General features: G+C 40.2%; 1 protein-coding gene across 3 annotated transcripts in view; it reads left to right on the top strand.

The window, feature by feature from the left end:
• The window catches only part of CRTC1 (CREB regulated transcription coactivator 1), a 107,812-nt gene that overhangs the window by 18,003 nt on the left and 63,053 nt on the right, over positions 1–26,756 (top strand). For 2 of the 3 annotated variants that reach the window (XM_072112373.1, XM_072112378.1), the window contains exon 2: positions 12,780–12,896. The exons of the other annotated variant lie outside the window; for it this stretch is intronic. In XM_072112373.1, the coding sequence (XP_071968474.1) occupies positions 12,780–12,896 (117 nt within the window). The remainder of the gene's footprint in view (positions 1–12,779; positions 12,897–26,756) is intronic. 3 annotated transcript variants of the gene reach the window in all.

Raw genomic sequence — 26,756 nt, 5'->3', positions numbered from 1 at the left:
AAACATGATTACCATAGCATCTGAAATCTCATCATCTTCTATCTACATGAAGAAAGGCAGGCAGCATTCCTAAGGGCGCATTCACACGTTGCGTTTTGGTTGCAGTTTCATTGCATTTAAAACACATTACAACAGCTGAGGAGACGCGATTTGCCTAATTACTGTTTACATTTGTTAATGCTATGGTAAAGCACACGTTAACATGTTTACAATGTGTTTTGTAAATGCCAATGTTAACAGTAATGTAATCAGGCAAATCACCTCTCCTCAGCTATTGTAATGCGTTTTAAAACACAATGAAAACGCAACGTGTGAACACGCCCATAGGAGTGCATGCTGCCTTCATGTATCTACAAGAGGCCAGTGGGTGCTGCACTCGCCTAATTAGAAGCTTGGGCAGATTTTTTAATTTACTTTTATTAGGTTTTTTGACAGTTTATTTTTACTATGGCACTAATATACTAAATAATATGTGTGTGTTCCCTTTTGTTAAATATAGTACACGCAAAACTATGATCTCATGGCAACAGGATCCACTGTTTTCACAGGATCCAGTGACGTCACAGGAATACTTGACAGTCATGGGGTGTGTTCACACGTGGCAATTTCTGGATGCGTTCAAAGAACATTCAAAAAAACGCATTCCTCAACCTGTTAACGCTCAGCGTCTGATATATCGGACGCTGAGCGCGGTGACTTGGCGCTCAGCGTCCGATATTTCGGACGCTGAGCCGATGCCGGTTCAGCTCAAGATCTGAGCTGAACCGGCATCGGGAAACACGGGGTGCCGGCTGTGACTATTAGTCGGCACCCCAGTGTAACACATTAAATGCTGCGGTCAGCACGACCAAGGCATCTAACATACCCCCCCCCCCTCTGTTTTTGGGGCTCACTGATCGTTACTATGGCATCTCTGGGGTCCGATCGGGACTCCAGAGATGCCTGAAGGCAGTGCCTGAAAGTTGGCGTCTGTGCATGTGCATAGGCTGACACTGCTAATACCCTGCAATACATGAGCATTGCAGAGTATTATCATGAACAAGCAATCAGATGATGAACGCTGTTAAAAAAAAACTTAAAAACCCGGCAAAAATTATTATTTTTACCTATTGAATCCCACAAAAAATGTAATAAAAAGTGTTCTAAAAAACATATATACTCCAGAATGATACTGGTGCAAAGTACATCTCCCGCAAAAAACAAGCCATCAACCAGCTCCTTAGTCAAAAAAGTAAAAATGTTATGCCACTTCAAAGATGGCAATGCACATTAGGGTTTTATTTGGCAAATTTAGTAAAACGTAAGAAAAAATATTCATGTCCAGTATCCCCGTAAACGAATCGACCCGTAAAATAAAGATAACATGATTATTAGGCTAAACGGTGAACACGGTGGGGGGGGGGGGGGGGATTAAAAAAAAGGAAAAAATCCAGTACAGAATTGAATATTTTTTACTCCTTCCCTCAAAAAAAAAGTTCTAAATTTTCAACAGTAGGGGATACCAACCCCAAAATGGTAACACTGGAAAAAGCATCTCATCCCGGAAAAAAAATGCCGTCACACGGCCCCAATAACGTAAAAGCGAAAATTGATAGCCTACAAAAGGGGCCAATGAGGAAACTAAAATCCTGGCAGCTTCCCTTCTGCGCCTCGCTGTGCGCCCATAAAACAAGTCATGGCCACATGAGGGGGGTCTCTGCACTCGGGAGAAATTGCAGAACAAATTATATGGTGGATTTTATTTTTTTATCTTTTGGAAATGTGTAAATTTTAGGGCTAAATGAACGTATAACCGGCACAAATTGACCATTCTAAATTTCACCTCCATTTTGATTTGATTACTATGAAGATCTCAAGGGGTTAACAATCTTCGTAAAAGCTGTTTCTGATAGCTTGAGGGGTGCAGATTTAAATATGGGTTGATACATAGGGGGTTTTAATGCTAAATATGTAAAATTTCATTCAAAGTTCATGTGACAAGACTGTGTCTTGAGATCATGTGCTCATGATCTGCTATTGGTGCTACAGCAGTGAAGAAACCTTAAGTCAACATAAATACAAACTTACACACACACATATATGTACTTTATAGTGTATTTAAGTTCATAGATATAAACACACAAACATACAATACATATGCAGAAGCTGGCATTGTGCACCTGTGAGCATGGCACACAAAAGGACACTTGCATTACATGCCCATATCAGCCTCCTATCTGCATCACACAGCACAGAGACACAGTGTAAACAACCTTTCTGGACACTGAGAAGTTCTCTGTATGGAAAGGAAGTTATGGCTGCTCTGCTTTCCCTGCACAGCAGCAGGAACACTAGTGATTGGGGCATCTCTGGATGTGAAGGTAATGGGCATGAGTTATCCCTACACATTACACATAGCTGCACATGTGCATTTACCTTACACATGTTGCAGTGAGGACTGATGGGCGGGGCTTCTGATCGGAGCAGAGGAAGTAATGACATGGAGATGCAGAGAGTCAGAGGATTCTCCCATCTCACATAAGGGGTGAAATACTGATAATGAGCATGAAGCCACTGTAGCTGGTATGTCACACGCTTTCTGCTGAGTTACTGCAGAGACAAGTGATGAGGCAGGCTGGCGGAGGGATCTACTGTATAAGCAACATGCCTGCTAGGACTCCTCTGCGCATGATCGGCCTAAAGAGGAAACCCAGAGGTCGGACAGAGCAACCAGTAGAGGGAGTTGTACACAAGGTTAAAGATTTCATGTACAATAAGGGAGCATCATTTTTAATAGATTCTAATGGCAATAATAACTCTGAAGATCATTAATTTAAAATAAATATATTCAACATGGTGGCATAACCCCTTTAAGTTGAATTTGTATGAAAGTCGAAACTGTATATTTTATACCGTAATTGTCAATCCAGATAAATTTTTTTTGCCCCAGTTACAATAGGAGTTTCACATTTTTTTTGCTGTAATTGCAAAGGATTATCAAAAAAGCTTCATTACAAACACCTTACAGATGATCATTGCAGTCTGGGACTATAGCAAAGCATTCAGAGAGCTTCGCCAGAGGTCACAGTGGGCAGAGGGGTCCGTCTTTAACTAGAGGTCTGTAAGTCAGGTGTCCATAAGTAGGGGACCGCCTGTACTACCATACTGTAGCTATATATATAAATAAACAGTAAAAATCATAGACATGTTAGGTATCGCCATGTCCCAAAATGTCCAATCTATCAAAATATAACAAGTTTTTTTCACGATGTTTAACCTGTAACGGAAAATAGCGCCCACTATTTTGCCATTTTGAAAAATATAAAAAAAATTCAATAAAAAGGCTGTAGCATCTAAAACATCATCGAAAATTGCAAAAAATGACACCACCCACAGCTCCATACACCGAAGTATGAAAAAGTTATCAGTGCCATAATATGGCAAAATTAAGAATTTTTTTGATACAATTTTTGTAAATGTAGGGAAACATTGTAAAACATATACAAATTTGGTATATCCATGATCGCACCAAAGAAAGAAGTATACATGTCATTTGGGGAGCACAGTAGAAGCGGTAAAATCCAAGCCCACAAGAAAACTGTGCAAATTTCTTTTCCCACCAATTTCACAGCATTTTGGATACAGGCAGTCCCCCGGTTACATACAAGATAGCTTCTGTAGGTTTGTTCTTAAGTTGAGTTTGTCGGAACTGTATACTTTATAATTGTAACCCCAAACAAAAATTTTTTGGTCTTTGTGACAATTGGATTTTAAAAATGTTGGATTGTCATAAGAACCAGGATTAACAATAAATCTTTATTACAGACACCTTTGATAACTTTTAAAGCTGTTTATTGTAGCCCAGGGCTAAAGTACAGTACATTACCAAAATCCAGAGGTCCGTTTGTAACTAGGGGTCGTATGTAAGTCAGGTGTTAAGTAGGGGACCGCCGGTATTTTTTTTTCTTGCTTGCCAGTACATGGCATGGAATCACTACTACATATCACTATGAAGTGCAAATTATTAGGCAGAAAACAATACCTCATACAACTCTTTGCATTTATGGAGTTTTGAAGGTGGGGAGTAAACAACGGAAATTCAAAAATGTAAAAGGGCCTCATCGTTAAAGGGTTAAAGTGGTATTCTGGGAATATGAAAGTCCCATAATGCTATAAATGAGTAAAATAGAACTGTCATTAACAACAAAATGGAGCTTTAATAGTTTGCTTTTTGATTCACAAAGTATGGTCTTTCTAAAGTAGACGGCGTTATTTCAAAGATGGTCGCCATCTACAGGTCCAAATCCCATGATTCCGTATTTCTTAGTAACAGCACCTCCCTCTTATGCTCTGCTCCCAGTGATAATATATAACGGCCTGTCTTGCTCTGTTACCATAGTAATGATGTTTGGAACTGCCATCACTGCACATTTCCTCACTGAAATAATTACCCACAACCAGGGGCGTTGCTAGGGTTATAAAAGATTCGGGGCACGAGCCCCAATGCATATGTAGCGTATGTATGTGCATATGTATGTGCTCTTACAGTAATGCCCCCTCCTGTACATTGGCTGTGCCAATAACAACTTTACTGACGGTACTTTATATATAGCTACAGAAACACAGGAGCAATCTCTACTTGTTACATTCAGTGTCTACAGGTGACATGTCCTCCATCTTCTCCATTAGGCATCACCACATCTTATGTTTATCATTGTCCCTACATCTTGGTTCCCTGACAGTGTTCTCCTCCTCCTGCTCCTAACAATCTCCCCCAAATACTGTAAGGCCGCGCTGACACGTTTGCCTTGCATTTAAACAACACCAGGAGCTTGTTACCCATCACATGTTTTTCACTGGAAACGCAAATGAGATCAAACAAGGCCTGTTCTAGTGCCTAGTGTGAACACACCCCAAGAAATGTGTCCCACACATCCCCCAGTAACATGCCCCACACTGTTACCCCCTGTAATGTACCCTACACAACCCCCCACTGATATCCCCCACGCAGTAATGTCCCGCCACACACAGCATGGGTAAGCTGATTCTGCCATTATCTTGTTAGGAAAGGCACATAGCACTTTACCATAATGTTAGAACTCCATGTTAGGTTGGATTATTAACTCTTTTTTTGCACAGGCACTTTATAGGATTTTTTCATTAACCTATACATGTTATGATACCTGGGTTTACATTGCCCAATTGCTGATCTGTGTTGCGTGGATGCAATAGTGGAATCCCGAGGACAATATATTGTAGTCATACTGTTACATTGATGTTTTTAGATGGTATCGATCAATTAAAGAAGTTTCAAATTTTAAACGGTGTAATGAAGTATATATGGACCAGATATCACTCATGTGCTCTTTAAGGTTTTGTGTAGCTAGGAATGGAGTGGGTTCATGTAAAAGAACGTATGGACAAATGTTTTTTCATTATTTGGTGCTAATCTCTTGGTTTAGTAGATTGTCATGGACGCAGCAATACCAAATATGTGGGGGTTTTGTGCATTTTATTCATTTTTACTGAATAAAAACTAATTTGGAGAAAATCTTGTTAATTTTAGCATCACCATTTTTCCTGCTGTTTACCATGCAGGTCCAGTAATAATTGTTTTATTATACAGATTGTTATGGACGCGGCAATGCCAAATATGTGCTGTGTTTTGTTTTTGTTTTTTTGTGTGTTTTTTTTTAATTCTTAAAGGGGTATTCTCGTCTCGGCATTCACATTAAGTTTCATTAATCTGCCATATATAAACATTTCTTCAATTAGATGTCATTAAAAAAAAATGTTCCTGTGTGAAGATAATTTCTCATAAATGTAGTCATATGGTCCCTTTGAAACAAGACTGACTCCTTGGATATGGCCACCTCTGCTGAAGCAATTGCACAAAGAAACAAAAAGTTTTTGTATATGAAATGTTTGGGAGTTACTGCATATCCTACAGCCGTCCTGTGCTAATGAACGCAGGCAGGACTCAATAGCGCATGTCTGGCCACTGCTGCCAAAATGTGAGGTGGTCGTATGCGAGGAAGCTATCTCGTTTCTAAGGGACAACATGGCTACATTTATGAGAAATTATCTTCACTCAGGAACATTTTTTTTTTAATAAAACCCAATTGAAGAAATGTTTACATGTGGCAAATGAATTCAATTAAATTTAAATGCCCCGATGAGAATACCCCTTTAAGTGTTTGCATGGGAAAGTGACATTTTAGAGGCTTATTTTTATTTATTCTGTTTAAACTTTACTGCTTTTAACAATTTTTTATTTATACAAACGTGAACCAGCGATGCTCTGATCGCTGCGCAGGCAGTTTACGTTCAGACCTGGATGGGGTTTGACTGCCAAGAATATCGGGCAGCCCTCTGGCACTTGGCAGACCTCGGTGCTGCCGGAAGGGGATTGGATCCATAGGGGGGAGGACCCTTACAGGCTGCGGTCATGGTAGACTACGCTGATCACAAGTCTTAGAGCGTGGTTACAGCTGACAGTCGCTACTTCTGGTGCCGATCCCGTTCGTGGTGGCTCAGTATGCAATAAGTTTCTTGGCTATATAGAGCAGTCGCTGCACTGCAAGTCTATGACTCTCAGACAACTGCACCTCTGACACACAACCTAAGATACATATAAGAGGATTACGTGTGGTAACTGTAGAGTACGTGTCCTATCAATCAGATCAAGAACCTTCTGCCAATAGCGACGTAACCTGGGGCAGTTCCACATCAGGTGAATAAGATCTACACCAGATCCGTCGCATCTTGGGCAGCAATCATCGCTTCTATAACCCATGTTAAACAGCCTGACAGGGGTAAAGTAGACTCTATGTAGCAGATATAGGTTAGATGATCTCTGCGCCTCGCTAACCGACACTTTGGGTGCAGATTCTAGAACCTCCTGCCACTGATCTTCAGTAATGGTTCCCACATCCTTCTCCCACTTAGACTTTAATTCAGTAGGGAATTTTTTAATATGAGCGTCTCTTAGATACGACTAAATAATTGAGATTATACCCAGCGTATCCCCTGCTTTATTTATCATATCCACTACTATGTTATGGGCTGACTTCTTAACTGGTTGAGAGCGTTCTTGTTGAGTAATTGCATGCCTCACTTGGAGGAATTGATAAAAACATGAGTGTGGAAGGTTAAACTCAGAGTGTAACTGTTTGAAGGACTTCATAGTATTATCCTCATATAGTTGGGTTATAGTTGTGATTCCCCTACTTATCCACTGAGGATACGGAGTGAGCTTACCTAGTTCTGGGTATTGGACATTCGGCCATATGGGAGTATGCAAGATATATCCCTCCATCCCTAGCAGGCTGCGCATCTTCCACCACAGTTTGTCTATGCACTTTATTGTCACTAACTCCCTATCTACAGTTTGGAATAGTCCGCCTTCTAACGCTTCCAATAGATTGTCCTTATTTAGGATATGGCGAAGCACTTTTTGGGAGGACAGTCCCCCAAAGGTAGAACATTTTTAATTTCAAAAGTTAAGAATTTTTCTAAATTTTTCGGAAAATATCTATTTTGTTCATAAACGCAAAACATATCACCAAAATATTTCTAAAATTGAACTAACATGAAGTACAATATGTCATGGAAAAACAGGAATAACAATCAGCTCTGTGTTGAGCCATTCACCTGTGTCACATAACATGACATGACCACGGGCAGAATTCTATCCACTTGAAGTAAACAATGAAGTTTCCAATGGGGTACATTCACATGTGGCGTTCTGGTGCATGCCTTTTGGAGGTATGTGTCAGAACACATGCATTTTTTTTGTTACTTATAGTAACATGAAAACGCATGTGGCAGAACTATGGTTGCACAATGTATTGAATCCTCGAATCTTGTGTGATACTTTCATATTTAGAACTGTTCAATATCGGGGTTCTGTCATTTTTGGTACTGAATGATTTATGCTGTTATACAGACTCCTAGTATCTGTCTGCCGGGGAATCCTCAGAGGAGACATCGGGCGGGGAATCCTTTGTATAGTTGGGTCGGGTTAGCGACAGAGCAGGAGCCACACCATAAGGGAAATAACATACCGTATATACTCGAGTATAAGCCGACCCAAGTATAAGCCGAGGCCCCTAATTTTACCACAAAAACCTGGTAAAACCTATATATTTTTTACTCGAGTATAAGCCGAGTTTGGCTTTTCAGCACATTTTTTTGTGCTGAAAAACTAGGCTTATACTCAAGCATATAAGGTAAACTGTCCATATATGGTGTTTCTACATCTCCAGGGCTTCCCCAGACTCAAGGTCTCTAAATTATTTCCTGTTGTTCAATGAAATAATTTTTTTACTGGTTGTCAATGGGAGGATTTTCTCTGACTAGAGCTTTCACAGAGTGACACAAGCTCAATGCACTGGTATATAGAGATGTATCTTCTCAGAGATCTCTCTATATATTGCTACATTATACTTTTTTTTAAACATATACATTTTTATTAATTCAATTTAACTGTATTAATTATAAGACTCAAAATGAATTATACTTTTTATTTTACCATTACCAGGACAACCTTCACCTCCATTACTGATTGCATGCTTTGTGCTGTGGGTGTGCTAATATATGAGCCAAAATGCATAAAAAGAGCAATCTTTATTTCTATCAAATACAGACAAAAAACAGATGCATATCCGTTCCAAAAACAATTAAAAAATACAAATCTGCACCCAACAAAAACGGAAACAGTGGGTCTGGTAACACCACTGAATCCACCACAGGAAAATATTGTATAGAATGTACTTGTCCCTGGTATGCAACAAAAAGATCACCTTTTAAATAAGCCAGTCTCGAGAGCTATAGCAGTTCAGTCAAGAACCAAACATAACACATGATAACAGATGAAATTCCTTTAAAAGGTGTAACCTATGCAATTACTACGGGACCTGGCCACATATGCCGAATATATATAAACATTTGAATACCAAGGACATAGTGGGTGATCAATAAAATAGACCTGATAAGGCAGGCAACTAATCCAGACCCTGACCAGGGTGGAAGGCTCCTCACGCGTATCATAGCACAAGCGGATTCGGTACCTCATTATTGCACACACAGACATCTAAGCACAATGTAAACGCCCCATGTGACTGCATCCTAGATATTGAATCTGGATGATACTTTTTTTTTCTTTTCTTGAAAGTATCATATCCTGATACTTCTCCGAGTATTGGAGTTGCACTCTTTTCTGCTATCTGTACAACCCTAGTCAGAGTGCCACGTGTGAACGCACACCCAAAGAATTTCCAAACAGTGAGGAATTGATAAGGGAAGTATATTGTTGAAAACTGTTGACTTATTTTACAAATATAAAATCAAGTTGCTCAAACTTAAAAACACCTTTAACCCCTACTGTTTTTTCCTGCACCAGGACGTTCTCTTACGCCCAGCCTCTGGCACCAGTCACGAACGGAGCCGGTACTAGAAGCATCGGGTGTCTGTTGTATAATATTTTGTGACTGTCAACTCCTAACAAGTGTAAGGGTCTTCCCCCTAAGGATCGGACCCGCTTACTGGGGGATCCGGTCCTCTTCTGGGCAGCCTTGAGGTCTGCATAGTGCCCCGGGGCTGCCCTATGTTCCCGACACTAATGGGGTGCATTCTCAGGCCGTTTATACTGCTCTACAACGCAGTATTGTAGGGCAGTGTATTGGACTTGAACCAGCAATGAGAGCATCGCTAGTTCAAGTGTGTATAGAGTAAAAAATGTTAAACTAAGTTTAAAACATTAAAATAAAAAAATAAAATATAAGCCCCTAAAATGTCACCTTCCCACACAAACACTTAATAAAGTATTAAAAAAAGCAGAAATACACAACCCCTCCTCCCCTCTCCCCCCACACACACATACACACACACACATATTTGTTATTGCCGTGTCCATAAAAATCTGTATAATAAAACAGAATCATTATTGGACCTGCATGGTAAATGTGGTAAACAATAAAACCCCAGAAAAAAAGATAATTTATTATTAACTCTTCTTGGTCTGCAGACATCGCTGCCGTCTTCTACTGTTCCCGCACTAGCCTCCCTAGGGAAAAGGATGTTTATTACAGCTTCTCCCTTCTCCGCTCCTCACAGCAACGCGCTCTATGGTCTAAAGAGTTAATCAGGGCTGCTGGGTCTAATTAGACCCAGTACAGTTAGGATCAGAATCCCCAGTAACAGGTGGTCATTTCCCCTGTAACTGAGGCTCTTATAGATGCCCCAGTTACAGGGGAAAACTTGCAAAAGAAAAAGAATAAACTAAAATTTCTTTTAAAAAAAAAGTAAAAATGTGTACACTACAAAAAGCATCGCCATAGTCGCCCTATACATATTTTATATATCAAAACGGCCAGAACAAAATGGGTATTTATTAATAATGTTCATGAGTTTATTTGAAAACTAAAAAAATATGTAACTATAAATTACAAAAATACTTTTTTCGACTTTTAACCCCAAATAATAAAAATGTTTACTTTTATAGCTTTTTTAACTAGCCCTATGTTTCTGAAAAGATGGTGATGCTTAAATTTACAAGATTTTTTCTAAATTCATCTTTAATTCAGTAAAATTGTGAGAAAATAGAAAAATTATATAAATTAGGTATTTCCGTAATCGCGGTGACCCATAGAATAAAAATAACATTTTTATTCAAATGTTTTTTTTTTTTAAATATTCCCAAAAATTGATTGCTTTTCATTTCCTCCATCAACAAAGCGTTCTCATCATCATAAATTCTCATCAGCTACAGATGCCCTAAAATTATGTACCAGAAAAATGAACCTCCTCTGACCAAAAATATAAGCCCCTATATATAAAAATTAAAAAAAAAATTATAGCTTGTGAAATTTGACAATGCAAATCTGCTCTGGATGGCACCTCCTTCCATTCTATGCCCAGCCGTGCACCCATACAGCAGGTTACCACCACATATTGGGTATCAGTGTACTCAGGAGAAATTGGGTATCAAACTTTGTAGAGCCTTTTTCTTCATTTAATTCATTGTAAATGTTTAATTTTCCAGCCAAAATTAATGTACTGTATATACTGGCGTATAAGACTACTTTTTAACCCCTTAAAATAATGGCTACAGTGGGGGGTCGTCTTATACGCCGGATATACGGGGGCCGCACTGTGTGAGGTGTTTTTTTTTCCCCGTCAGCGCGCAGAGAGCCGCTTCCTGGGACCGCCGCGCATGCGCGGCAGTCCGCCTCTCACAGTCATTAGAAGAGGCTTAGTACGCGCTGACGGGGCGGCGCGCTGTATGCTAATGCAGCCGCCCTGTCACAGCGGTCAGCGTCACAGAGCTGGGGGTCACAGGCGGCACTTACAGAAGCATGTCGGATCTTCATTAATATCGCAGCTTACAGTTATGATCACCAGGCACTTGCTCTCTTGTTTGTTTTGCAAAGTTTTAAGCAGACTTTTTTTCATTTGGGAGAGGGGTAGTCTTATACAGTGAGTATATACCAAATTCTATATTTTTAGGGCAGAAGTTGGGGGTCGTCTTATACACCCAGTCGTCTTATACGCCGGCATATACGGTATTGTCCAAAAATATTACAATTTGTAGACTGCACCTCCATTTTGTTTTTACCCTTATAAAACACCTAAAGGGTTTATAAACTTATTAAAAGGGCTTTTTCATATGTTGAGGGGTGTAGTTTCCATAATCGGGTGATTTACAAGTCTTGCTATTATTTAGGCCTCTCACAGTCAATTGAAGGTTGAACAGGTCCATCTAAATACGGTTTTTGGAGATTTTCCAAAAATTTTGAAAAATTGCAACCGAATTCTGAGCCTCATAACAATCTAGTAAAACAATGTCGAAAAACATACAAACATAAAGCAGACATTTAGGAAATGCAAGTTATGAATTTGGGTGCTATGACTATCTGCTTCAAAAGTACAGAATTTAGAACTTTGAAAATGAAGAATTTTTCAAAAATTTTGGCCAAATGTCTGTTTTTTCATAACTTAACACAAAAGATATCATATACATTTTTAAACTAATTTAAGTACAATGTGTCACGAGAAAACAATCTCAAAAAATCCCCTGGATATGTTAAAGCACTCCAAAGCTATAACCAAGGGGTTAAGGTTTTAACATGTTGTTTACAGTGTTGGCCTGTGTGTTTAAAGTATAATTTTCTATGATTTTGGATTTTTTTTCTTGATCTTTACTGACATAATATGTATTTGCTCTAATTTTCTTGACTTTGAAAATGTTATGTTTTTGTTATTATTTTCTTAGCAAAGATCATCTACCTTTTTTGTTTGTGGTTTCTAGGTGTGAAAGTAAGGAACAGTTCACTTTAACTTTCCCACGCCTATGCCTTCTTTTCTGTTTGTTCACTGAACTGAAACCACACTAAAGCTGTGCAGTGCAAAACAAGTTTGAAAATGAGGAATATATATGGAATCATTCAAAGGTTCTCCTTGTCATCCATAAACACCTTGACCAAGCTTCTTTTTAGTGCTAGTGGGAAGAAATCCAAAGAGGGTCATCAGATTTTCTGGAGGTTACAGGCAGGCCTTTGTTAAATGTTTCTGTCCTTTGTCCAACTAAAGTTGAACTTTGGCTTTAATTCTGGGAATACTTGTATTAATGTACGTTTTTATACATATTACATTTTCTACATGGTTTTATTTGCCTTTACTACATATTAGTTTTTTTATTTAGTTTACACAGGTATATATAGTAGGATAGCATTCAATTATGACAAAAGCATTTGATTTAAATGCTCTCTGCACTTTCAAGTGATGAATGTCACTTTTAGTTACAGCTACAGAAGACCCAATATTTGCAGTTGGGACAGAACCGCGGGCAGTACTATGGAGGGTCTTTGCCAAACGTCAATCAGATTGGGAACAGTGCTATTGACCTGCCTTTTCAGGTGAGTATTTTACTCTGTGTCTGTATGTGAAAATTGGTTAGTTTTCCTATTTTGTTTTTCTAATTTGTATTATCAAAAACAAATTTCTTTCCAATGCAATGATAGTGCTTATCGGTTATTTGTTTGAAAAGCTATTCTGAGCACTTTTACTACTAATGATCAGTCCATCATGGGCATTTAGTAGTTGATTGATGGGGGCTTGACAGTCAGCACCCCTACACCATTGTCGGAGAAGGAAGACTACTGCTGCGTACATAGTGTACTGGCTAGACGGCAGAACTGCAGGTGTAGCACTTAAAGAAAATAACAAGCGCTGCTTCTGTGGATCTCTAGTGTTATATCACTGCATTTAGCTGATCAACAAGGGTTCTGACTGTTGTATGTCTTTCAGTCAACTACTAAGCCTTCTATGGAAAGGTCTTTAGTAATATAGGTTTGCAGCAAAAGTCTTTTTATACACCTACACAAAGCAGTCCCTTGAATATGATTGACAGCTTACCTTGTCCTCTGACTTATCCAAGATCCCTCTATGGCAGAAGCTCTATTGACATTTTAAAAAAAAATCATTTTATTTGAAAATACTGAATTCAATTCAAGTAAGTTTTGAATATTTTTGCCCCTCCCATTGTTTGTGTTGAGAGAATAGGAAATATGGCAATGCATCTTGACCCCTCGGGGTCTGGTGTGGGTACATGGAGACGGCTCTCCAAAGCTGGCAAGTCTTTTCTGCATGCTGCAGCAAAGACTCCCCGGTAACACCCTCGATCAGTGTTAGCAAAGCTGCTGGTGGCTTCAAAAAGATGGCAGTGATCGTCATTCCCCGTGACGTTATCGGGGAGCGGCGATCGGTCGCCAAGACAGTCTCGGGTCTTCCGAAGACCCGAGACCATCCCTTTTTTACCCATTCATTACAAGTGCCCAAATTCAAAAATGGCACTTTTTTTGCCATTTGAAAACGTCATCAAAAGTCGCACAAAATGACACCACTCACAGCTCCGTTCACCGAAGTATGAAAAAGTTATTAGTGCCAGAAGATGGCAAAATAAAAAATTTGATCAAAAAATTCTGTGATGGTACTGACCCAAAGAATAAATTAGACATGTCATTTGGGGACGTGTCGGTGAAAGCCGTAAAATCCAAGCCCACAAGAAAATGACGGAAATGGTTGTTTTTTTTCACTGCATTTGATAGTTTCCCGCTTCCCTGTACACGACATGGAATAGTCAATACCAACACTATGAAGTGCAATTTGTTACGCAGAAAACAAGCTGTTGCAGAGCTCTTTACATGGAAAAATTAAAAAAGTTACAGATTTTTGAAGGTGGGGAGTGAAAAATTCTCCCTGCTGCTGCCTACATGTATATTTACCGCTAAATCTTTCCCTGCACTTAGTAAACAATGTATTCTTCATGTGGACTGTCAACTCTGATAGCTGAAATAATCCAGTCGCACACTAGCGATCTGCCGGCAAAGAGGAGAGCCGGACAGTGCATCATCAGAGGTCACTATGTGTCACCTTTAGATGGAAGCTAAAGCTTTACTATGAAATGTCATTATAAATCTAAAGTTTCCCTCTGACCTTAACATCCAGTGACCACTGATGACTTGCTGTCCAGTTCTCCTCTTTCCCACCAGATTTCTAATGCGAGACTTGATGATGTTGGCTTTAAGAGCTGACAGTCTAACTAAATAATAGTTTCCTAAGTGCAGGGAAAGATTTAGCTGTAAATATACATGCAATCGGCTTCTGGATAGCAACTGGCTTTTACAGAGCATGGCAGGGGCAGCTTTCGAGGTAGATTTTAATAAAATCTCTCAAAATCCTCTAATAAACTATATTAGAAAAATGTTTTAAAGCACATCCCCCTACACATATAAGAAAAATAATGTATATATTAGAGTATAAACCGAGGTAATTAATTTAACACAAACTGGGAAAACCTGTTCACGTGAGTATAAGCCCAGGGTATACATTGGTCACAGCCTCCACCCAGTATACAGTATAGCCTGCCCAGCCCCCAGCAGTATATAGCTTGCCCAGAACCTGCCCCGAGTATGCCAAACCTTTAATTAACAAATAAATTAACACTGTACTCGCCTTTGACGCTCCCGCTGGTCCCCTTTTGCTGCGGCACCTCTTCGGTTCCTCTTTGGGTTGTTCAGCTCCTCTTCTGATCCCTGTGCACAGCTGGCAAACATAATGACATCAGCCGCTTCCTGACGGAAAGACGCGGGGAACCAAAGAGCGTCTGAAGCAAGAAGAGGACCTGTGGGGGGTAGGGGGGCCCCTGCACATCTTGTTGCTGCTAGATTACATAGGCAGAGGGAGCAGGGAGATAGCAAGGTGTTGGGTGAGACATGTTCTTTTTATTGTTAACAGCCTGTGAATCTACAGCCCCTCAGACTTATTAGCATAATTTCATGTGTAGGTAACAAATATTAAAAGCTTACCACCTCAGTCATGGTGTCTGGATCTATGAGTAAGTGCCCCCTTTTTATCATGATGGTTTTTGATTGCAGATGTCTTTGAACCTCTTAACAACCAAGCCCTTTTTTATTTTTGCATTTCCATTTTTCACTCCCCATCTTCAAAAGTTTAGAACTTTTTATTATTATTCAAAGTAAAGAGCTGTTTGAGGGCTTGTTGTCTGCTTAACAAATTGCACTTCATAGGGACGTGTTTTTTTTTTTTGTTTTTTTTTTACTACATGCCCTAAAAAAAACAACAAATGCAGTGAGCTTGGTTTTCCAGTTGTCACTGTGCACCCCAACTGACATGTTTCCTATATTCTTTGGTTCGGCATGATCATATTAAATTAATATGGGTTTTAGAATGTTTTGATACATTTACAAAAACCTAAACCACCTGTATAAAAATAATTTTCAGTTTGCCTTCTTCTGGTTCTAATAACTTTTTACGGGGTACTGAACTGTGTGTGGTATAATTTATTTTTGCGAGATAAGATGACTTTTCAATGCTACCATTATAAGAACTGTACGACCTTTTGATCACTTAATAAATTTTTTTTATATGTTGCTTCGTGGCGGAAAAAGTGGCTTTTTCGACATTGGGCTCTATTTTCCGTTAAGGGGTTAAATCCCAGTAATAAACATTCTTATATTTTGATAATTCAGACATTTGTGCCGAATCGATACCCAACATTTTAACTTGTTTATTTTTATATCCATTCTAGGGAAAGGAGGGTGATTTGAATTTTCATGTTTTTATTATTTTTCAGGCCTTTTAGGATACTTTACCCTAGGTTGTCTCATCCTACCATATACTGCCATACTACAATATATCGGACAGAGGGCTGATGCCGCTTCAGCTCATAATCACAGCTGAGCCGGCATCTTAAAACAAGGGGTGTCAGCTGTAACTAACATGTTACACATGTTTTTAAACAAAAGTGTTATTCAATAAAAAAAGAAATGAATAAAAATTTCCAAAATACGGTACCCTTAAACACTTAACACATAAAATGACATAAAATGTGAAAAAGGTCAAAATCCTAACACCATCCCCACACATATTGTATCATTACGTCCATAATGACCCGTAGAATAAAACTAAATCCTTCTTGAACCCGCACGATGAACTCTGTAAAAATAATACATTTGTGATTTTACATATTTCATCCCACATAAATGCAATAAAAAGTGTTCAAAAAAGCATATCTACTTCAGAATGATGCTAGTGCACAGCACTACATGTCCCACAAAAAATAAGCCATCAACCAGCTCCGTAGACAAAAAAAAAATCAAGTTAGACCGATTTGGCAAGCTCTGTGTAGCGGTGAGTAATCTGGTGAGCTATATAAATAAAAGAATTATTATTTATTATTATGCCATTTGGAAGACGGCAATGCAAAAATGATAGATTTTTTTTCCCCATATTAGGTTTTATTCGCCCATACAGCAATTAACGTCTTTATCGATAGTGGGAACATTTTCAGCAAAAGTGTAGCTGGTTTATCATGTAGTTTAATGTCTGTTTAATTTAGAAATGAGATTTAGGACACAAGTCCAATAAGGCCTCAACAGTGGGCACTCCTACCAACACTCACCGGGGCATGAGGGTAAACCCTGTGAAGTTTGGTAGAAGTCCAGTACCAGCATGAGAGTATTTTAAAGCTAGTCTCCTGGGCTTTGCCTGATAACGAGAGTCTATGGCAGGGGTCAGGAACCTTTTTGGCTAAGAGAGCCATAAACGCCACATATTTTAAAATGTTATTCTGTAAGAGCCCTACAATATGCACATGCCTCCCAGTAGATAGGTAGACACTGCACATGCCTCCCAGTAGATAGGTAGACACAGCACATGCCCCCCAGTATATAGGTAGCCACAGCACATGCCCCCCCCCCCCCACAGTTTATAGGTAGCTACAGCACATGCTGTACATAGGTAGTCACAGCAAAAAAAAAAAATTGAATATTCACCTACCTGCGCTCCCTGCAGCCAGCTCCTCATTGCTCCCACGCTCTTCTGTTTGACCCATGTTTAGATGATGGCAGCAATGGCGCCTGGGCCGGACAAAGGACGCAGGCTAAGACTCACACAGCAGCCATCAGTATCTATTAAAGAGCTGTCTGACAGCCAGATGCAGCCAACAAAAGAGCCACATAGGGCTCCCAAGCCATAGGTTCCCTACCCCTGGTCTATCGCATAGTTCAAAATATTTAGACCATTCCTCTTCTGTGAATGTCCTCTCAAGTTCCACCTCCATGTGGTAGTTCTGAAGTGGCCCATCTGTCCTATAACAAGTTATAGATCGCCGAGATCCATTGGAGGATTGAACACATTTGTTCAAAAGGAGATAACGTTCTGTTGTGATTTAATTTGCCTTTGTTAACATAAGCAGTTGTGTGTATTCCCCCCTCACTTTAGCAGAACATGGCTCACCTGCTGTCGCTTCATCCAGAGGTACAAGACCTGAAGCCTGAGAAGTTGTACGAAAGTCAGTGTAGTTTCCCGCCACAATGGCGCTAGAAAGTCACGATGGCAACCCGGAGGGAATTCCTGGTTATCCACTATTGAGGATTTGGGAAGTCATGCAAGGCCCTTTAGCAAAACGATTGTTATGTATTAGGTTTGTAGGTGACCATGGAAGTGTGGTCAAAGGTATGGGAGAGAGTAAGATTTCGAAGCTTACCTTCCTTTTTTTTTTTCTCTTGGCTTGGAACCAATCCAGAACCGCACTAGAACTACTGCCATATAATATTGTCTAAAGTCAGGCAGACCCAATCCCCGTTTGAGCTTTCTGCGTACTGGGGTCAGTCTAGCGATCCTAGGTGGTGAAGATGTCCAAATAAATTGGTTAACAAGTTTCTGTAGTTTAACAAAGAACTGTTCAGGGAAAGCAAGTGGAATCGTTTGGTATAGAAACCTTGATAAAACCGTCATTTTTATGCAGCTCAGTTGCCCCATCCAAGTCAATGTTTCAAGGTCGAATTTTTAACGTCGCCCTGTAGCTTTTGTAGGAACTGCCCTTAATGATGGGAAAAAGTTGTGGTTAGATTGTCGCGAATCTGAATAACCAAGTAAACTATATCTTCTAAAGACCAGTGCAAGGGGCAATTACCTTTTAAAAATGTTTATTGTTGTGGTGTCGAGACCTACTGTAGAAGCCAGACATATTTTCATGAGGGGGGAGAGATATAGAGATATAATTGGATCAGTTAAATACAGGAGGACATCGTCCGTAAATGCTGAACATTTATATGTATGGCTACGCGAATTCTCGAGATGGAGTCGTTTGAGGGTATTCATTCACTAGAGCGTATAATCAAGTGGGGGATAAGGTGAGGGATAAAGAGCCATTGACCCGAACTTGGACTTGTAGGGAATTACGTAGCGCTTTGAATGTAGCTCAGATGGCAGCTCCTATGCCTATTTGAGAAAGGGTCTGCGGGCCTAGACCGGGCCGTGAAACACCTGATCCTAGGATGTGGTCCGGCGGCTGAAGACCGCTTTTATATGAATCTTTCCTCTGGCGCTCCTCTTCACCCCGCGGTTCCAGCGCCTTCTATCCTCCACCTCCCTGCAGTGCCAGCAGGGTCGCGTCTATGCTCTCTGCCGCATGCACCCACTACGATGGTGTTCATTTTCTGGGGGAACCGATGCTGGGGACACTGCTGGGGATAGTTCATTGGGGGGGCGCTTTGATACAGACTTTACATTAATGGTGGGGAGGCTTCTGCTGGACATGTTATTAGTGAGGGGAGGCTTCTGCTGGACCTGTTATTAGTGAGGGGAGGCTTCTGCTGGACCTGTTATTAGTGAGGGGAGGCTTCTGCTGGACCTGTTATTAGTGAGGGGAGTCCGCTGCTGGAACATTTTTTTTAAAGAGTAGCAGTGGGATTACCCACCCTAGGCTTATACATTTGTTTCCAGTTTTTTTGTGGTAAAGTTCGGTACCTCGGTTTACACTCAGGTTGGCGTTTTTTTGTGATATGTATATTTTTTTTCCTCACTGTAAAACTCCCAAAGACAAGGGGACATTATAGGTGTGTGGGGGTTGCTATAGTAAAAGGGATATACAGGCGGTCCCCTACTTAAGAACACTTGACTTGCATATGACCCCTAGTTACAAACGGATATTGGTAATTTATTGTACTTTAGTCCTAGGCTACAGTGATCAGCTATAACAGTTATCAAATGTGTCTGTAATGAAGCTTTAGTGTCAATCCTGATTCTTATGACAACCCAACATTTTTAAAATCCACTTGTCACAGACACCAAAAAAGTTCTGGCTGGGGTTACAATGATAAAATATACAGTTCTGACTTGCATACAAATTCAACTTAAGAACAAACCTACAGACCCTATCTTGTATGTAACCCGGGGACTGCCTGTAATAATGTCCCCTTCTCTGTAGCCTTTTCTTATCAAGACATTAGAAGGATGCTACAGAAAAAAAGGGCAGCTGGAGGAAAGGGGACATTTTAGACCAGGGGCTGCAGGAAAGGGGGCAATATATGGGTTGAGTTTAGATATTGACTGTTTGCAGGGCACACTATTTTATTTTCCAGGGACCATGGTAAGAGGCTTATCCGGCCCGGTCCCTGGTAAAAAAAATTTGGATGCAGCCGGTTCCCAGATACAAAAAGGTTAGGGAACACTGGTCAGTGTCCAAGGAGAGTAACAAAGTGTGGATGAGGTTTTCACATGATGAAGCAGGGAAAAAGTTTGTCCCTTGCTTTTCTTGTAGAAATGAAACCTACATAGTTTGCCATAAGGTAAATGGTGTATATGGTGGGGAAAAGCATTAGAAAAGTTTATTTATAAGGATTGAAAAGAACAGATGGGGATATTGGAGAAAAGATGGGGTGTGAAAATCCCATTAAGTAAATATTGCTATACAAAGAATAAATGTAAGTATGACTAACACAAGGTAAAAGGGTTGGTAACCAGATTGCAAGAAGATCGACATGTGGATTATATGGTTTATATAATATAAGTGCAGCGGCAGTAGAGGACCCGTTAGCAGTGAGGACTTCTCAGCCACCCTCCTACACCAATTAAAGCTTCCATTAGTTATGTTACATCAGTAATGGAAGCGCTCATTGTACTCTGACTGTCGGCAGGGTGTGGGCTGAAACTCATGGCCACCTATGACCTGTCAGCGCGTGGTGTACACCCCTCTTCTTGGTTTTTAGTTGGGATGACTTTGTAAACGAAAAAGTGGAAAAGTTAATGCATGTGAAGGAGCGGAGTGAAAAAAGCAAACTTGGTTTTGAATGTATAGCATACATCAGGCCTTCTACACCTACCTTCCAATTTAGGATCCTATCTATCATTTAGAACAGACATCCAGATGTCTAAATTCAACCATATCTCTAATGTCCCAAACTAACAGCAGTCATCACCTTTGATGATGTTTGTTCCTGCTCCTTTATTATCCACTGTACCCACTACCGTTCTTGAATTTTTTTATAGTAAACTGTTTTGAACAATTGCTTGGCAATAACTTTTTTCTTTTGGAGAGCCAATAAATAAGTCCTCTATCCCAATGCATAGAAAAGGCATGAACATTAGGTTCTTTTCATGTACTGCTAACCTGTTTTAGTTATATACTGGCTGGAGGCTGTGACCATTGCATTTCCAACCCTTGGCCTACACTCGAGTCAATAGGTTTTCCCAGTTTTTTTGTGTTAAAATTAGGTACCTCAGCTTGTCCTTGAGTATATAGTTATTTATAAACCGGTCAAATGAATTTTGCCATCTTCTGACGCTAATAACTTTTACATACTTTGGTGCACGGAGCTGTGTGAGGTGTCATTTTTTGCAAAATGAGCCGACGTTTTCATTGCTACCATTTTGAGGTCTCGGCGACATTTTGATCATTTTTTATTCCATTTTTTTATGTGATGTACAAAGGTGTAAAAGTCGCATTTCGGACATTTACGCGTCATTTCCCGTCTCGGAGGTCACCGCCGGCCGTAACAGTTTTATATTTTGATAGAACGGGTATTTTGGGACGCGGCGATACCTAATGTGTCTGTGATTTTTACTGTTTATTATGTTTTATATCAGTTCTAGAGAAAGGGGGGTGATTTGAATTTTTAATATTTTATTGATTTTTTTTATTTTTTAAACTTTTTTTTTTCACTATTTCTTAGACCATCTAGGGTACATTAACCCTAGATCAGTGGTGGCGAACCTTTTAGCGGCCGAGTGCCCAAACTGCAACCCAAACCCCCCCTTATGTATCGCAAGGTGCCAACTAAAATTTAAAGCAGTAATTGCTCCCTGTTCAACAACTTTCAATCATATTGGCCTCTTGAGGACAGTAACACAGTAGAAAGATGGAAAATTTCCATCATTTTAGCTTCTTTCCAGTGTCCCTCTGTACACAGAGAAAATCGTGGGGCCAGCAGGAGTCCTCCAAAGATAATTCGGCCTTGTCAACTCATTCTCCCTCTTCCTACAGTCCCAAGAAGAGAAGTAAGTATCAAAATATGACTGAAAGCGGCATCTTTTAAGTTGCTTGGAACTGCAGGAAGATTCTTTGAGTCCTGTCTGGTGGGCTGGGGCCATGGCCCGGGTTCCCACAGAAAGGGCTCTGAGTGCCACCTCTGGCACCAGTGCCATAGGTTCGCCACCACTGCCCTAGATGGTCAGATCGCTCCTACCATATACTGCAATACTACTGTATTGCAATATATGGCATTTTTGCAGCACATTCATTGCAATGTAATGAATCTGCAGAAGCTATGTAGCCTCGGGTCAAACGAAGACCCGAGGCTACCATGGCAACCGATTGCCCACGCGCCGTCTTTTAAATGCCGGCGGCGGCAATGAAAGGGCTAATAGCCGCGATCTGTGCAAGCACCGGCCGCGGTTATTAGTGGTGGGGGTTTGCTGCAATATGCAACAACCCCCACCCTTGAGCCCTCTTCATACATTCCCTGTACCTCTGCGCCGTAGAGCTGCGTCGCAGAGCGTTAAGGGTTTAAAGGTTCTACGGTAAAAGCTAAAATATCATCCTGCAAGGCTCAGCTATCTGAGATCACAGGTGTCTGATGGTAAGAACGCACAAGCCTCCTTGGTTAACACAATCTCTGATAATTGAATTTAGACTATATTAAATATACTAGCTATGACTCGACTTACGAATTAACCTAAAAAAACTTTGTATGTAACTTGGGCCACATGTCTATTCAATTTGCTTACACTTTTGTGTGACTCGCTTGTAGTATGGAAAATGAAAAAACTGTAGCAGCAGCGGATGGTTGAAAAATTGCTGTATTTACTTCTGTTATTTTAAAACCAAGTTAAAGCAAAATCATATTTTATCTGTTTCTAAGGAGACAGAGTTGAACCTTGCTTGTTCCTTGTTTATTCCTTTCTATTATACTAGAAAATTAATATGAATCACTGAGTAGAAGTACAGTTTATAAATGCCACATTTTAAAATTATGTAGTTTGTTATTGGGAAGAATATTAAATTGTTACTTTACCCTCTTGTGACTACAGTCATGGCCAAAAGTTTTGAGAATGATACAAATGTTAATTTTTACAAAGTCTTCTGCATCAGGTTTTATAATATCAATTTGCATAAACCCCAGAATGTTATAAAAAATTATCTGCTTAACCGCAATCAATTGCAAAGTCGATATTTGCCTAGAAAATTAACTTTTTCCCCAAAATACATTTCAACTTCATTGCAGGCCTGCCTTAGAAGGAGCAGCTAACATCGTTTCAGTGATTGCTCCATTAACACAGGCGTGGGTGTTGATGAGGACAGGGCTGGAGATCAATCTGTCATGATAAAGTAAGAATCACACCAGTGTACACTTTAAAAGGATCACTGTTTCTCTTCTGTTAACCATGGTTATCTCTAAAGAAACATGTGCAGTCATCGTTGTACTGCACAAAAGTGGCCTAACATGGAAGAGTATCGCAACTAGAAAGATTGCACCTCAGTCAACAATCTATCGCATCATCGAGGAATTCAAGGAGAGAGGTTCCATTGTGGCCAAAAAGGCTCCAAGGCGCCCAAGAAGGACCAGCAAGCACCAGGACCGTCTCTTAAAAGTGTTTCTGCTTTGGGATCGGGCTACCAGCAGTGCAGAGCTTGCTCAGGAATGGCAGCAGGCAGGTGTGAGTGCATCTGAACGCACTGTGAGCCGGAGACTCTTGGATCAGGGCCTGGTGTCTAGGAGGGCAGCAAAGAATCAGGGACAGATAGTCTGCAAAAGGTACAGGGAGTGCACTGCTGACCCCTTTCCGATTGTTTGGAACATCTGTAAAACGGCTTGTTCGGAGAAGACAAGGTGAGCGATACCACCAGTCTTGTCTCATGCCAACTGTAAAGCATCCTGCAACTATTCATGTGTGGTGTTGCTTCTCAGCCAAGGTAATCGGCTATTTCACAGTCTTGCCTAAAAACACATCCATGAATAAAGAATGGTACCAGAATATACTCAAAGAGAAACTTCTCCCAACCGTCCAAGAGCAGTTTGCTTTATGGCAAGGTGCTCCATCATGCTGAAAAAGGCATTGTTGATCAGCAAAGGTGATAACTAAATGGCTCAGGGAACAAAACAGAGAGATTTTGGGTCCATGGCCTGGAAACTCCCCACTTTTGGTCACTCATCAAGAGACGGGTGAACAAACAAAAACCAATTGTGACAAAATGCAAGCATTGATCAAGAATGGACTGCTAGGATTTGGTCCAGTCAGTCAGGATTTGGTCCAGAAGTTGATTGAGAGCATGCCAGGAGAATTGCAGAGGTCCTGAAGAAGAAGGGTCAACACTGCAAAATATTGACTTGCTGCATTAACTCATTCTAACTGTCAATAAAGCTTTTGTTACTGATAATATGATTGCACTTGTATTTCAGTATGTGGATAAAACATCTGACAAACAAACATAGAAACCAGAGGGCAACAGAACATGTGAAAATATAATATTTGTGTCATTCTCAACTTATGGCCATGACTAATAAATGCACGGCACCATGCACGGCTGGCTTCTCCATTCATTTAGGGAAACAACTAGGGGTCCGACTGGGGTTCATCAGACCCCATCAGACTTCCCGTTCACGTAATCTGTCGGGGTCTCGTCACTGAAACACCCTCCAATCAGCAAGTTGGGCCCTTTCCTTTGGGGAAGAATGTGTTTCACACAGATCGCTGGTATCAAAAAGACAATGGATTACACATGCAAAAATAAAAAAACATTTTAAAAATGCAATATACACCAAGATCAAATGGCAAATGCTATCAACCACCTTAACTAACATCTCCTGTTCCACAAAAAATAGTGATTGTAACCCCTGCCTGACTGGTCTGGTCCTCACAACATCAATAAATGGTAATAGAAGTATGTAGCCTTAAAAACATGCCAAGCTGTAGATGCAAATCAATAAATCAGTCCTCAATGAAAGACAAGTAAACAGATCTACAAAGTGTATAACAACTGGTGGATATTAAGTAAATGCCACATGAGTGTAGATACAATACCCATGGCTGGTCAAAAATAATTTGGCAAGCTAGGCCGACAGACCAACAGATGGCAAGACCCAAATAGGGTTGGGAGGCTCCCTACACGTATCGTAGTCAAAGACAAGTTCTTCAGGGGTGTGTAGCCCCCTACTTCTAGACCTCACCTTAAGTAACATCCCTAATGATGTGTCTGTTGCTGGATGATTAATTGGGTGCAGGATAAGAATGTCGAGTCCTGCTTTGCTCCAGAATATTGAATTTTCTGGCATAGTTGCCATTTTAGGTCTGACCATGCCCCCTAGTTACTGAGGACAGCCCCCTTTTTCAACTAATTACATAGTAGCTTATATTTTAAAGACCCATTTGTAAATGAATTACGGTATGCTTATTCCTGGAATACCCCTTACCACCTTTTTTCGCCAAAAAAACCTTAATTCTGCAATCTTCTGACGCTGATATCTTTTTCATACTTTGGTTTATGAAGCTGTGTAAGTGAAATGAGGTGATGTTTACATTTATAGCATTTGTGGGAAACGACAACCTTTTGATCACTTTATTTTTATGAATTTCAAAATAACAAAACGGTGTTTTGTACATTCGGGCGCTTTTGCACTAACATTTCCATATGTCTGCTTTAACTTGGCATCATTTTTCAATCATCCTTTCCTTTTTTTAGGATGTTAGGAGGCTTAAAACTAGGTGCAATTTTTCTGGTTTTCGCAAAAATCATCAAGCTATTTTTGGAGGGCCAATTCAGTTAGAAGGCCTATATGAAAGAAAACCCCCCAAAATATGACACCATTTTAGAAACGGCACTCGTCAAAATTTTCAAACCAATCTTTAGCAAGTTTGTTAACGCTATGAGCGTTTCATGAGGGTGAAAAATAAATGGAAATGAAATTACAGAAATGTATATAGCCTGCCAGTCCCTGCCCCACCAGTATATAGCCTGCCAGCCCCCTGTAGTATATAGCCTGCCAGTTCCTGCCCCACCAGTATATAGCCCCCCAGCCTGCAGAAGGACCTGAAGAGGAGCAGCTATATACTGGGGAGGGTTGGCAAGCAGTATTAAAGTAGGTACTGTATATTCTTGTACATAGAGGGAAGTATAATAGTAGATATATTCTTTTCACCTCAGGCAGCAAAAAGGCAAGAATCTCCCTGGTGCAGCAAATGATAAGAATGAATACCTCGCTGGCTCTGTGCAGCCAGTTATTCACAATTATTACCTGCTGCATGGGTTAAGATGATTTCCATCATACTCATTATTATCTTCTTGTTATTGCTGTATTGTAGTCTGGTCTGGGGTTTATGTTACTTGTTGTACAAATACAGTATTATGCACTAGTGGTTTGGGGTGGGGGGGATCGCTCTGTGCTGTGGTTTTTGGTGCATCAAGGGTTTTGGTTAATAGTGCAGCGCCCTGAAGAGTAGTATTATGACAATGCCGTCCTCGGACCGAAAAAGGTTGTGCACCCCTGCTATACAGTATAAAAAGATTACCAGTCACAGTGCCTGGATCTATGAGTAAGTGTACCTGGTTTATCGTGCTACATTTTGATGGTAGATTTCCTTAAAAGTGTAACTCTAAAGTTTATTAAAAATTTCTATAGCTACAATAACTGAAAACTAACATTTTATTCAATATACAGCCTAGCGTTCTGGTTGCTAAAAAGGATCTGTAGAGGGAAAGAGGATGCAGTTTCTCAGTTTTATAAAGAGTCTATTATCATACATAAGCCTTCTCTGCACATCAAACTTTCTAGGCTTTCATAAGTCTATAGTCGGGTAAGTGAAGAGAAGGGGCTAGAATCAGCACAGCAATCTGATACATACTTGTGTGTGCTATGTCTCCTCCGTTCTCTGTACTCCAATGGGAAGAAGGGTGAGTGGTAGCATCATCGGAA

This window comes from Engystomops pustulosus, chromosome 1, assembly GCF_040894005.1.
Source record: "Engystomops pustulosus chromosome 1, aEngPut4.maternal, whole genome shotgun sequence".
In the NCBI taxonomy this organism is placed as follows: Eukaryota; Metazoa; Chordata; class Amphibia; order Anura; family Leptodactylidae; genus Engystomops; species Engystomops pustulosus.
This window is presented reverse-complemented; position numbering and strand designations above follow the sequence as displayed.